This window comes from Verticillium dahliae, genomic scaffold (genome assembly GCF_000150675.1).
Source record: "Verticillium dahliae VdLs.17 supercont1.1 genomic scaffold, whole genome shotgun sequence".
Lineage (NCBI taxonomy): Eukaryota > Fungi > Ascomycota > Sordariomycetes > Glomerellales > Plectosphaerellaceae > Verticillium > Verticillium dahliae.
Window position 1 is genome coordinate 2,361,720 of NW_009276921.1, and position 11,811 is coordinate 2,373,530.

The following is an 11,811-nucleotide window of genomic DNA, read 5'->3' on the forward strand; positions in this document are numbered from 1 at the left end:
CAAATCGACCAAAGTCCACAGGGTCGAGTTAAAAAAGACGAGACAGAGTAAACATAGTGGTGCTATTCGAAGATTCAACAAAACATAAAGAGACTCTTCCGACAAGCACCGTAGAATAATCAAATAGACATTGGCACCCGGAACCACGTTCGTCGGACAAAAAGATGATAGACTAGCGACATCTAAAGGTTTGGTGAACAGGGGAGGAACAAGCATCGAAAACGGGAGGAGATTGGGTGGGTACATGGGTACTTTGGCTACAAGCCTAGGCCCTGGAAAAATCCCTAAGACCGGGGCGGGGGCAGCCCCCAACAGAGCGGTACATCATTGGTGGATGCTTCGCTCCCACAAGGCTCCAGGGCTTCTAGGGCTGCGGCCCGTGTGGAACCTGTCATCCCAGCCCACTGCTAGCCCTAATCCGGTGTAGCCTGCCAGCCTGCTTATCCCCCCCGGTACACCTTGTTCGCTTCAGCACACCTTGTTCACTTCACCCCCACCTTGACACCAACCTCTTCCAACGACTCGACCGACTTGCCCTGCTGCTTGCCTCGTCGTCGTCTATCTCTCTCTTCATGGCCAAATCACCAACAGACACTGCCTGGGGCCAACAATGCCTGAAGCCTCGACCAAGATGAGGTGGAGGACGGATATGATCCACCCTCATCTTGAGGCCTGTGATGCAAACATCTGATCAGAACCTCTTCTTGCCTGGACCTCGTCGATATGGCCGAGCCTTGCCGCTATACCTTTGATCAAGCTCAAGCTCACATTCCATGGACCCGACCTGCACGCCACACACGCCCACAAGCCGTTGACCATTGCCTCTCCGCTTGGCATACTGGCCCCCCGTCTCCCGACACGGCAGCATCAATCGAATAGAAGCAGAGCTCCGAGCTCCCCTGTCACGACGTGCGTGCGTCCCGCAGCCCCCGCTCCCCTCTTCAGGTCGCGCAGCGTGCGTGGGAACCGGTACCATTTGGAGCCCTCCTTGCCGTCTTTATCAGCCATCGTGCAGTTGGGTCTCCCTTGCATCGGCACTGCCAGCACACCAACTTCTGCCCATCCACCCATGCGACGTACATGTACGCAAGTAACGGCCGGGAACTGCCCACAACCGTAAACGAGCCTGCGGGCTTGGGAACGCCAGGCAGGCAAACTGGACTTTTTTTTTCCTTTCCTTCTTTCCTTGGTCGTATGGGCCATCATCTGCGCTGCCGGGCCGCTGGCCCTGCTCTGCAGACCTTCAGACAGACGGCCATGGCATGGCATCCTTGGCGATTGCAAGACCAGGCTCGCAGTCGGTCAAGCTCGAGTGGACTACCCGAAGAACGAATCTTCCATGGGCCGCAGCTTTTGTCGAGCGCAGCTTTTGTCGTTACTCAAACTATCGAAGCAGGCGCAGTATTGTACGCCACTGATCTGCACTTGGTGCTCTGAAATTCCAATTCTTCAAGCGACGGCCTCCATTGCTCCCAATCCAACGCCGAGGCTGCTCATGCGGCAGGTCAGAGACACGGCGAGACACCAAATGGCTATCTACTTGTTAAGGATGTTGGTACATAAGACATGGTCTCCAGCATTCCACATATAGCCCTAGCTCGGCCGGCGTGTTCACACGAGAATCGCAGTTGGCATGATAGCGCAAGAGCTACCTGATCGATCGGCCTTCTGGTGCTTGTTTCTCCCGGGCCATGATGACGTTCTCGCCCGCCTTTCATACATGTCCCTGGGTGCAAGCGATCCGTACTTCGGACCTTGTCGGAGAAGCTCTATCACATCTAGACATCACCCATGTAGCATGCAAGGTACTGGCGAAAGGAAGAGCGCGACCTTCCCGCTTGGAGACTGTTTACTCCTCGTCGAGCGAAGACTCGAACTTGGCAGCTGAATCCAAACAGCCTTCCTCTGCAGGCATTCTTCGCGCAGACTGCGCTGCACACACACCGATGGGTCAAGCTGCAGGCCAAGGTGGCTAAGAGCTTCCGTGAAGAACGGATGAAGAAGGAGGCGATACCCCGGACTTGGCCGCCTGTTGAATGAACAAGACCGGGCAACCCCCAAGGAGGAGAGGCACCCGACTGACTTTGACCTCTTTACCCTCCTGTGAAGACCACAGCCCGAGGGGTAGATCTGCTTCAACGCCCGACAAGATGGACATGCAAAGTATGCAAGTCCAATCAGCACTAGGCTTCTTCAGTCCGACATCTCACCGTCCAGCGGCCGGCTGTGCCTCTTGTGCAAGGTCTAGTTGCCCATCCACTTGACCCAATCCCACGTATCCATGATCCATGCCACGAACCTGCAGTTGGCCCCCACCACCGTCTCCCCCCCTTAGCACCGCGTGTTAACCAGCGGAATCATGGGCGAAGATGACCGACGCCAACCAGAATCTACATAGTACATCCTCGCAGCATGCCCTCCAATCCGTACTTGCTCCCGATGTGTCATCCTCGGCGCTGCCGTGTCTGGCTTTGGGGCCCAATCAAAGCTGTCATTGACCATCCCTCAGACAAGCGGATGAATAGACAACGTCCCTCTCCTCTGGGCGCTCTTGCGGCCCTTTTCCCCCCACGACGCCGATGCTTTCCAGATGCTCTTCGAGGCCGTCTCGGCTCTTCCTCCTGGTCGTGCCGGTCGCATCTTCTGTCTGTCTGTCATTCAAATTCCATCTTCCCTTGACTCTCCTCCAGGCCACGAGGCTGTCGGCGAACGTCCTTCCAGCCCTATCTGTCAGACAAGAAAGGATCACCCAGTGTCGATCCTGGGCACGTGTGCTGTTCTGGACTGCTACCACACCTTGCCACTCGACCATCTATTGGGCCTTGCCCCAGTGGGTGTGAAGCCGTCCGCGGGGTTGACCGACTCTCCAACGGTAAGTTGCTGCTCGATATCGATTGCCTATTGTGAACAAAGGGTAGCGGCTCTTGGATGCTTGCCACGCCCCATCCATCTTCTTGCTCTCGCGCTCCTAGTTGTGTCGCCCCCCCCCCCCCCCCCCCCCCCGGAAGGGCAGCCCGTCTGACTGTCTGACTGTCCTGTAGTTCTGCCACACAAAAAAATTTGCCCAATTAAAACCCGCTGCTGGCAATATTATTGCCGACTTGAGATGCTCTGATCACGAGGAGTGCTCGTTGATTCCTGTTCTCTCCACCTCATCGTAGCCGGCGTCCACCACGACGCAGCCCTCGAGATGAGTCGTCCGTATATTGCTGTCGTCCTTTCCGCCCTTGCCGCGTTGGTTTCCGCGCAGTATGAAGGTTGGACGGAAAACCAGGTCAATGCCTCTTTGTGTTTATGGGGCCAACCTAGAGGTAGGGTTACTCTGGCTTCTTGACCGGAACAGCGGGCAGCCTGATGCTGACCCGTGGTGTTTAGCTGCCGTCATTAGAGACACCGTCTACCTAGACGGCGGCCTGATGATATGGTTGCAAGGCCTCTCCAACGGCCAAAATGGCCCCTTGGACTCTGTCAGTCAGTCGCCCTGGCCACTACCCAGCTAACTATCTGGTGAATACTGACGCCTCCAGACAACCCGATGGGCCTCATGTTCACCTTCAACTTCAGCCAACCGTTCAGTACCTCTGACAACCTGACGGCCCTTCTCGACCCACTTTCCAAGGCTCGCGGAGGCTTCGGCTCTAATGCGAGAGGCGAATCCCCCAACTTTTTCGATGGCGCCCTGCTGGGAAACGACGCCGAAGTCACCCTGTTCGGTGGCCTGGTCAAGAAGGCAGAGCTCGACAAGGCACCCGCGGAAGACGAGGTGCTCACGTACCAGCGTTATCAGTATGGTCCGGAACGGGGCAACTTCAGACCAAACTTTGTCACCAACGAGCTCGACGGCGTCTCGCGGTACATCACCGACGGAGGCGCCGCCAGTGCGCCGTCTGAGAACAAGGCTTGGTACTTTGGTGGATTGAGGGGCCCAGAATGGGGGCCGATCTTCCAGAGGAGCGCCAACATGTCCGAGAATGCGGCGAACGTGTCGCATACACTGATTACGCTGGACATGAAGGACCAGCTGACGCCCGTCTGGACGAATAAGACTCTCCCGGAGAGCATTCAGGGACGGGCCAACCCTGAGGTTGTCTGGGTCCCGGTCGGTGAACAGGGCATTTTGGTGGTTATCGGTGGCGTCACATACCCTGACTGGGTGTCGCCCACGCGCAGGGTCGGAGAACGCGGCGCAGAGTGTGAGTTCTTCGCCCTGGGTCCGAATGATGGCGGGACAAAAGCTGACACCCACGCCAGAAAGGAAGAGAGCGACAAGTTCATGCAGGACATTGACATCTACGACATTGCCAGCGACGAGTGGTACAAGCAGCCGTCCTCGGGCGCACCGACTGCCAGCACGCGAGGTTGTGCCGTCCTCGCGTCCGCCCAGGACGGCTCCAGCCACAACATCTACTACTATGGCGGATATCCCGGTGTCGACCCTCGCGAAGACTTTAGCGACGAAGTCTGGGTCCTCTCGCTGCCTTCCTTCACCTGGACCAGAGTCACCGAGATGCGGTTGGACTTTGCCAACACAGGCCATAGTTTCGCGCGGGTGGGACACAAATGCTTCAAGCCTTACCCCGATCAGATGTTGTCCTTCGGCGGCACGACTCAATTAACGGGGATCACTCCGGCGTGTCTGAGGCACAACAGCATCATCCAGGCGTACAACCTAAGCAGTGCTGAATGGATGGACTCGTATGACCCGCGAGAATACGCCAACTACACCGTGCCCAGTGCTGTGTTGGCTGTCATCGGAGGCAACCCTACAGGCTCAGCGACAGCTACCAGTCCAGCTGCATCGGGAGGATGGGTCGACGATGAGCTGGCAGACATCTTCGACACCGAGTACAACACGGACAAGATCCGGCAGTGGTTCCCTTATCCTGTCATCGAAGACAACACCCGGCCTACCATTCCCGACGATGGCAGTGGCGACAACGATGACAACAGCGGAGGCGGAGGCGGCGGCACTCCCAAATGGGTCGCACCCGTGGTCGGTGTCATTGGCGGCCTCATAGTCCTGACCGCGTTCCTTGTCGGCTTCTGCCTCTGCCGCAAACACCGCGACATTCGCCGCGGCGACTACAGCGCGGCCGGCACGGACGAGAACGGCATGCGCGTGCTCTCCTGGATGCGCGGCCACCACAGCGTCGCCAAGGACCCGACCGTCACCACCGAGGAGACAAAGTCCAATCTAGACATGGCCGAAGCGCCGCGCTCCCCGCCCGTCGCCTTCGCCGCCGCCGCTCCTGATCGTGATCGGCAAAGCCCCCACGCCGAGCTCCACGACGTCTTCATCGCCGAACTCCCAGACACGTCGCGGCCGCCCGAACTGCACGACACGGGCCTCACGCCGGTCGAGACCATCCCGAAGCGCTCCCACTTTGCCACGCCCGGCGCCCGCCCCTCGGGCAACCCGTCCTCCTACTACGGCTCCGTCTCCGGGAACGAGGAGTCCTCCATCTCCCGCTCCTCCGGCGTCCTCGGCGCCCAGTCCCGCGGCCAGTCCCCCTCGCCCGCGCCGCCGGGGCCGCCGTCCCCGCCCATACCCGGCAGCAGCGGCCGCCCCGGCGCACGGGCGAGCAACGTCTCCGGCCTCAGCGAGCCGGAAAAGAGCCACCTCAGACAGATCAGCGAAGCGACGGTCAGCTCGGCCACGTCGTCGGCGGAGAGGGTCCCGCAGGTTGCGAGGCCAGCCAAGGAGCCCGCGACGCCCACGAGCCCCGGCGCCGTCAGTCCGCCGACGGGGGGCCCGGCGGACGAGAGCGAGGACTACGTGTCGGCGAAGAGCCCGCTGCGCCGAAGCGTCTTCCAGGAGAGCGAGGATGATCTCGGGGGCAAAAGATGAGAAGGGGACGTTGGGCTTTGATTTCACCCTCAGTGATGCGCAAGCGGCATTCGAGGTATCTAATTTTTTTTTCATGAGGATTCCTGTGTCTTGCAGATCTCTAGTTGAGAATACCGTCAGGGACATGTATACTGGAGTTATTTTTCTTTTGATACCATGTGTCCATCTCGAGTCAATGTGAATGCAGTGACTGCCTCTGTATTGCTCTACTACCTACCCAGATTCGTGATCTCTGCAAGACATAACGACCTCGGCCTTTTCGTGCTGAACCTGGCGGTGGGAAGCGCAGATGATGTGCGAACAGCCTCGTGTCTGCTCTCATGCTGAAACGACTGTCAGAGTGTTTCACATTTGCGATCGTCTTTTCTTTTGTCAAACCTCGCGGGTTCAGACCAGGATCATCATGACATGATTTTGCCGTGTTCAGTCACGTCCGCTCGTTCATGCGGGGGAGAATAAATCTGCATACATTACCAATGCATCGTTGGTTGATCGCAAAAGTCTATCCCTATCACATAAACCGCGTCATCCTCGTTAAACAGCGCGCAACCAGGCCTGTGATCATGCAAACTCCAATAATCTGTAAAGCCGGTCGCCGCCCGCTTTGTACAAGTGGTATCATTTCATGAGAACAGGAACAGAAAAACCAGCAGACCCTTTTTGTCAGCCCAACCACAATGCCATCGATAATCTCGACAACAAGGAGACTTGACAGCATACCAACTCGAATGGCATTTAAACCCAGTTGAGCTCATTTAGTCAGTCGGCCTCATCCAAGAGCTGATCAAGGAAGGTGCCGGGATGAGGCTCGCCGCAACAAGGACAGATGCTGATGCTGTCGTCATCCTCTTCATCATCGTCATTCCCGTTCTTATCAGCGGGTGGTTCGAGGGGATACCCACTACTGCGGCAAAACTCAACCCATTTCCGCTCCCCGGAGTTGCGCGAGATGGGAACCCGCTTCCAGATGACCTTGTCCTCTCGATGAGAGGTCGGATGGCCTTCCTGGGCAGGAGCAGCAGGCATTGTGGGGATATGCGAGTGATGAGCGTCTAGGCCGGACCCGTCCAAGGCGTCAAAGTCGGTATCTTCGCTATCGCTAAGTTCATCATCGACGGGGACGGTGGATGTGCCCAGCGAACCGACCCGAAGGGACTTGTAGGCGCGAATAACTCGAGCACAGATGGGACGGCCGCTGAGCGGAAGAACCCCTCGCTTCGTCTGCACGTAGGCAGGCACTCCCGTCATGTAAAGACCCTCATCCCGTAGGAGACCAGTAAGCTCGGCGGAGGCCTTGACTCCGGGGTCGTCGATGGGGAGGCCAGTCACGTAGAGTTCGTTCAAAGAACATCCCAACTCATGTGAGGCCATATTGTGCATGTCATTTCCAAACATGGGAAGTTTGTCGGCTGTGAAATTGACCAGGTCGATATGGAGAGACTCTAGGGCAGGCAGCAGGCGAGGCCTGATCTGCTTCTTGTCGTGCTTCGGGTCGAATGGGGGACGAAGCGCTGCGAGAAAGTCAACAATCTGCGACCACGAGTAGCAGCGGAAGCCGCCGCGAGCGTACGTCTGCTCGTTGACGCGCATGTTGACTGGTAGTTGATGATCTTTCCTCAAGGACTGGTGATAGGTATGATGCAGGCGGTGACGACGCTTCTTGTCGTCGTAGAATTGGGCAATGATGCGGAACGAGACACTTTTGATGCCCTTTCGATGGTTCAAGTCAAGCTCGGCAAAGTTACGGAGGGCCTCGGGGCTGGTGAATGTGAAGGAATTATGACCCCATAGAATGCGGGTTCCTTCCGTGTGCATGGCTCTACAGGTGGCGAGAAAATGAATGGCGATCTGGTTCCCGCGTGCCTTCTCTTCGGCGGTGACGGTGTCCAGCCTTAGCTTGGAGAGGGGGTCGAAGATCGAGAGGGGCGCTGTGAGTGCATACTTGAGTATGCGTAGCAGAACCTCAGTAGGCAGATATGGGTTCGTCGGGGCGGCGGCGAGAGAGCGGCGGCGGGTCATGCGCCCCGAGTTTCCATGCTTCACAGCATGAATGTGAGCTGTGGCAATAGGCGACCACGTAATGCCGTTTTCTCGGAGCAGTCGCTTGAGCCTGAGGTTCTCATCGGTCAGTATGCGGTGCTTCTGGCGGAGAGGCTGGTTGTAATAAGCCTCGGCCGTGTCTTCCTTGTCCTGGGTCTCCCACGGATCGACATCCTAGGTCGAGTCAGCAAGTGCACGCACAAAGAGATATGACACAGAGCGGCAACATACCACGAAGTCCGAGTTACGTGTCATAATGTCTGCCGGGGCGGGCAAGGCCGGCGATGGTGAACGATCGAGCTGCAGTCGAGACGAGGGTTGATAGCGCAGAACCTCCCCGAGAATGAGTGCTCCCAGATTGCCTCAGTCCGCTGGTCGGTTAGGCGGACCAATCTTAACGACGTGAAACGGGAGGCAGGCGCGTCCCCAGGTACCTTACAAAGGTATCGAGGTAGGAGAAGGCCGAGAGAACTGATGCCAATTCAATGAGTCCAGGTACGGATGTGACTGCCCGTAGGAGCAGCAGCAACAGCAGCAGCAGCCAGGTTGCAGGGCTGACACGGCAAGACCTCTCCGTCTTCAAATTGCACTGTGAAAGGCAGGCACGATGTCCCGTTGTGAGAAATGGAGATGAGTCGATTGGCAGTCGTGAGAGAAGCTGGTTGATACGTAGATAAGAGGTACGTCCTTCAGTAGGTACGTCCACCAGACCGTCTGCTACTCCGTTGGCGACAGTCAGACTAGAAGGATCAAGGGCCGGAACGTCGTGGTTGCCCACACGTGCTGCCTGTGTGTTACAAGGAAGGCAGGCACCACGGGTAGATCCAGTTCAAAATCGTTCGAAGGAGCAACCCGCGGTTGAGCAGGAACGGTTGATGACAAGACAAACGCAGCGATGTCGGTCCAGACCGAAAAAAGATGACAGCGATAACCGAAAACAGCGATGGTGAGAAAATCGGGGTTGGGTAGATGTGGATTGTCGGAACGTTTCGGATCGTCAGTTATGGGCAGTGGGCAAATGTCATGTCGAGGAGTCCTCCCAGGAAGATGCTAGAAGATGAGTTAAGGAGCAGAGAGACGACCAGCATCAGGTGAAAAGCCTCAAAGCGGGCGGGTGGGCGGGTGGTGATGGAAACGAAAGGCGGACCTTGGGTGAAGTGTGTTTGACCGGCAACCGGCGTGTGGTGAGCAAGTGAGAGAGAGGGAAAGAGTGGAGGCAGGGGGCGGTACTGTGGCAGGATCACAGCAGAGTCATGCCTTCTGACAAAGAAGGGGGCATCCTCGTGGAATGGAAAGAGCACGAGCACGAGCATGAGCGCCAGCGTCCGACTCAAAGCAGCAGCCCGCATTTTGCTCACAGGCAACCAACACGGCGGATGGGAGGGCACAGGCAAGACAGGCAAGACAGGTCAGTGCTCCAGCCCGATTGTTAGTGATCACTGGCGCTGGGGATGATGCCCATTCTCTAACAGCCACCAAACCGATGGCGCCGGGTCTTTGATGTGATATCCGAGCGAGGTTTGGGCCAGCGATGACGCTAAGAGGTCGTCGGGTCGGCACACAGGCGGCAGCAGCAATAGGCCGCGTCAAGCCTCCTCTGCTTCCTTTGCTTCCTTTGCTGCCCACGTCTGTCTGCAGTGCCTGGGGAACTGCTGGCCGGTGAAATACGGCAAAAGTACCTAGGTAGGTGTATGTATGCCCAGGTACCTACGCAGGCAGTACGCCCCCAAAGGGTTGATTGACAGGTGGTCGCTTCCCGATGACTGGCGATGACCTGGTGAGCATGATGCGATGCAACGTAAAGCAGTACAGGATGGGGAGCCGGCGGGATCCAGGAGCTTTGCTTCCGTTTGGGCTGGATGGGTGGGGGAGGGGCAGGCGGAAGACTGATTGACGAGCAGCAGCAACAGCAGCAGCAGCAGCAGCCAGCCGACGCCGCCCACTTGCCATTCTGGCCCCAACCATGTTAGGCAGGCAAGGCAGGATACCAGGGTGAAGGAGACCCGGCAGCGATGCGATGGCATCGAAAACCCCGTCGCGCCACAGCTGGCTGGACCAGGCCAGCTACCTACCTAACTACCAAAGCTAGGTAGGTACCTAAGTTAACTGTGGTTCAGTCTTCATGTTCTTCTCGGACGATCGAAACGAAATGCGAAGATCAAAAGGACATCGAGCTTCTCCGGTATTTGTTGGACAAACCGCACCAATTGGCCATGTGCACCCAGCCTGTCTGTGCTTCTCGACCATGTTTGCCTTGACGTCATTCATCATCAGCTGTCTGCATCGCGCCCCTCTATCACTGTCTCAACACCTAAGTCGATGATGAAATACCACCCAATTGAGAGAGCAATAGCCGCACAAAACTCGTCATAGCTCGGGTACTTCCATGTGCTGGTACAACTGGGGGCGCCTCGTCGTATTTAGAGGACATTTCGTCTCTTCAATGCATACCTCAAGCCATAATCCAGTCCTCCTACACACAATAAACTCTTTGCGCTGTCACACCAGAAATCCCCATCACCATGTCCAACCAGCAATTCTCCAACGCCGACACGGGCAACCGCCCTGCCGACCCTTACAAGGATGCCAACAAGGACGAGGTGTCCCTTCAAACCAAGATTGAGGACTTGACCCAGTTCATCAATGCCACCAAGTTCGCCATGATGACCACACGTGATGCCTCGTCTGGCAACCTCGTTTCGCGCGCCATGGCACTGGCCGCCTCTGTACGTGAAGGCCTTTCAACTCCCTCTAGTAGTAACCCTACTGACCAGACACAGGAGGTGGGCGGTATTGATCTTCTCTTCCACACCAACACCGAGTCCAACAAGACGGACGAGATCAAGAGCGATCCTCACGTCAACATCTCGTTCATCAACAGCTCAGGCGACTGGGCGTCCGTCTCGGGTGTTTCCTAGGTGGTCACCGACCGTAGTCTCGTCAAGAAGCACTACAGCTCCGAACTCAAGGCGTGGTTGGGCGACCTCGGCGATGGCAAGCACGACGGCTCGGAGAATGACCCCCGCATCGGCGTCATCCGTGTCAAGACCAACACCATCACGTACGCCATCTCCCACAAGACGTTTGTCGGCAAGCTGGCACAGGTGGCCGAGGGTATCGTCACCGGCAGCGCAGCTCAGGTCAACAAGCTCAGGGAGATTTCGTCGTATTTTTTTGAAAAGTGGAGGGTCTCGCAGTCCCTGGCGCAGTAATGGACAGTAGCAGCACCGGCCTATGGATCGATATGGGATCGAGAATTTATGCCCTAGCCCACCCTCCCCATCATCAGATGGCCATGAGACCATGAACTCACGATGAATTAATTCTTTATCGCTTTCAACATGCTACAGCTGCTTCCCGTACTCCTCGTTCCATATCCTGCTCCACGCCTCCTTGTCCACTGCGAACGCCTTGACGTAGTCGTGCTCGAGCTCGTGCGTCCTCCTGCCCAGCAACACCATGCTGTGCAGCGGCGCGCCCAGCAGCTCGTCCGTATCGCAGAGCTCCCTCAGCGTGCCGGCGACAAACTTCTCCGTCCGGCCGCCGACGCGCGCGGCGCCAATGGCGAGGCTGTCAGGCCCGTAGGCGCCCTCGCCCTTCTCCTCCTCAATCTCGAGCATCTGGCGCGCGCACTGCCCGACGGTCATGTAGCGCGGCGGCTCGTAGACGAGGCGGCCGCGGATCATGTTCTCGACGCTCTGCTCCTTGACCTTGATGTCGAGCAGCACGAGCGTGTGCAGGCCGATCTGGCGGTTCTCCTTGACGCGGTCGTAAAAGGACGCCGGCCGCCAGCTGTCGGTGAAGAAGACCATGGAGACGGTCTGGCCAAAGTTGTAGAGCTGCAGGCCGGCGGCGCCGATGCCCGACATGATGGAACGCGTCGGCACCGCGGCCACGGGAATCTCGAGATCGCGCGCGCGCAG

At 57.5% G+C, this 11,811-nt stretch overlaps 4 protein-coding genes across 4 annotated transcripts; 2 read left to right on the forward strand and 2 right to left on the reverse strand.

Moving 5' to 3' along the window:
• Positions 1–3,450: 3,450 nt before the first annotated feature.
• On the forward strand, positions 3,451–5,848 carry VDAG_00704 (kelch repeat protein; the record flags this gene model as incomplete). The annotated part of the gene is made up of 3 exons (XM_009652081.1): positions 3,451–3,475; positions 3,528–4,191; positions 4,252–5,848. The coding sequence occupies 3 exons, from the start codon at positions 3,451–3,453 to the stop codon at positions 5,846–5,848; spliced, it is 2,286 nt and encodes a 761-aa protein (XP_009650376.1).
• A 759-nt stretch (positions 5,849–6,607) lies between these two features.
• Positions 6,608–8,143, reverse strand: VDAG_00705 (uncharacterized protein; the record flags this gene model as incomplete). Its single annotated transcript, XM_009652082.1, has 2 exons — positions 6,608–8,062; positions 8,120–8,143. 2 exons carry the CDS (start codon positions 8,141–8,143, stop codon positions 6,608–6,610), a joined length of 1,479 nt encoding a protein of 492 aa, XP_009650377.1.
• Positions 8,144–10,223: 2,080 nt separating this feature from the next.
• VDAG_00706 (bli-3) lies at positions 10,224–11,004 on the forward strand. The gene is made up of 2 exons (XM_009652083.1): positions 10,224–10,614; positions 10,669–11,004. The coding sequence occupies exons 1-2, from the start codon at positions 10,411–10,413 to the stop codon at positions 10,804–10,806; spliced, it is 342 nt and encodes a 113-aa protein (XP_009650378.1). The 5' UTR covers positions 10,224–10,410; the 3' UTR covers positions 10,807–11,004.
• A 228-nt stretch (positions 11,005–11,232) lies between these two features.
• VDAG_00707 (diphthine synthase) lies at positions 11,233–11,757 on the reverse strand (the record flags this gene model as incomplete). Its single annotated transcript, XM_009652084.1, has 1 exon — positions 11,233–11,757. The coding sequence occupies one exon, from the start codon at positions 11,755–11,757 to the stop codon at positions 11,233–11,235; it is 525 nt and encodes a 174-aa protein (XP_009650379.1).
• Positions 11,758–11,811: the final 54 nt, after the last annotated feature.

Excerpts from the sequence above, each read along its gene's own strand:
- VDAG_00706 (XM_009652083.1), top strand. The coding sequence starts at position 10,411 with ATGTCCAACCAGCAATTCTCCAACGCCGACACGGGCAACCGCCCTGCC. Across the intron at positions 10,615-10,668 it reads CCATGGCACTGGCCGCCTCT|GAGGTGGGCGGTATTGATCT; the intron begins GTACGTGAAGGC and ends GACCAGACACAG.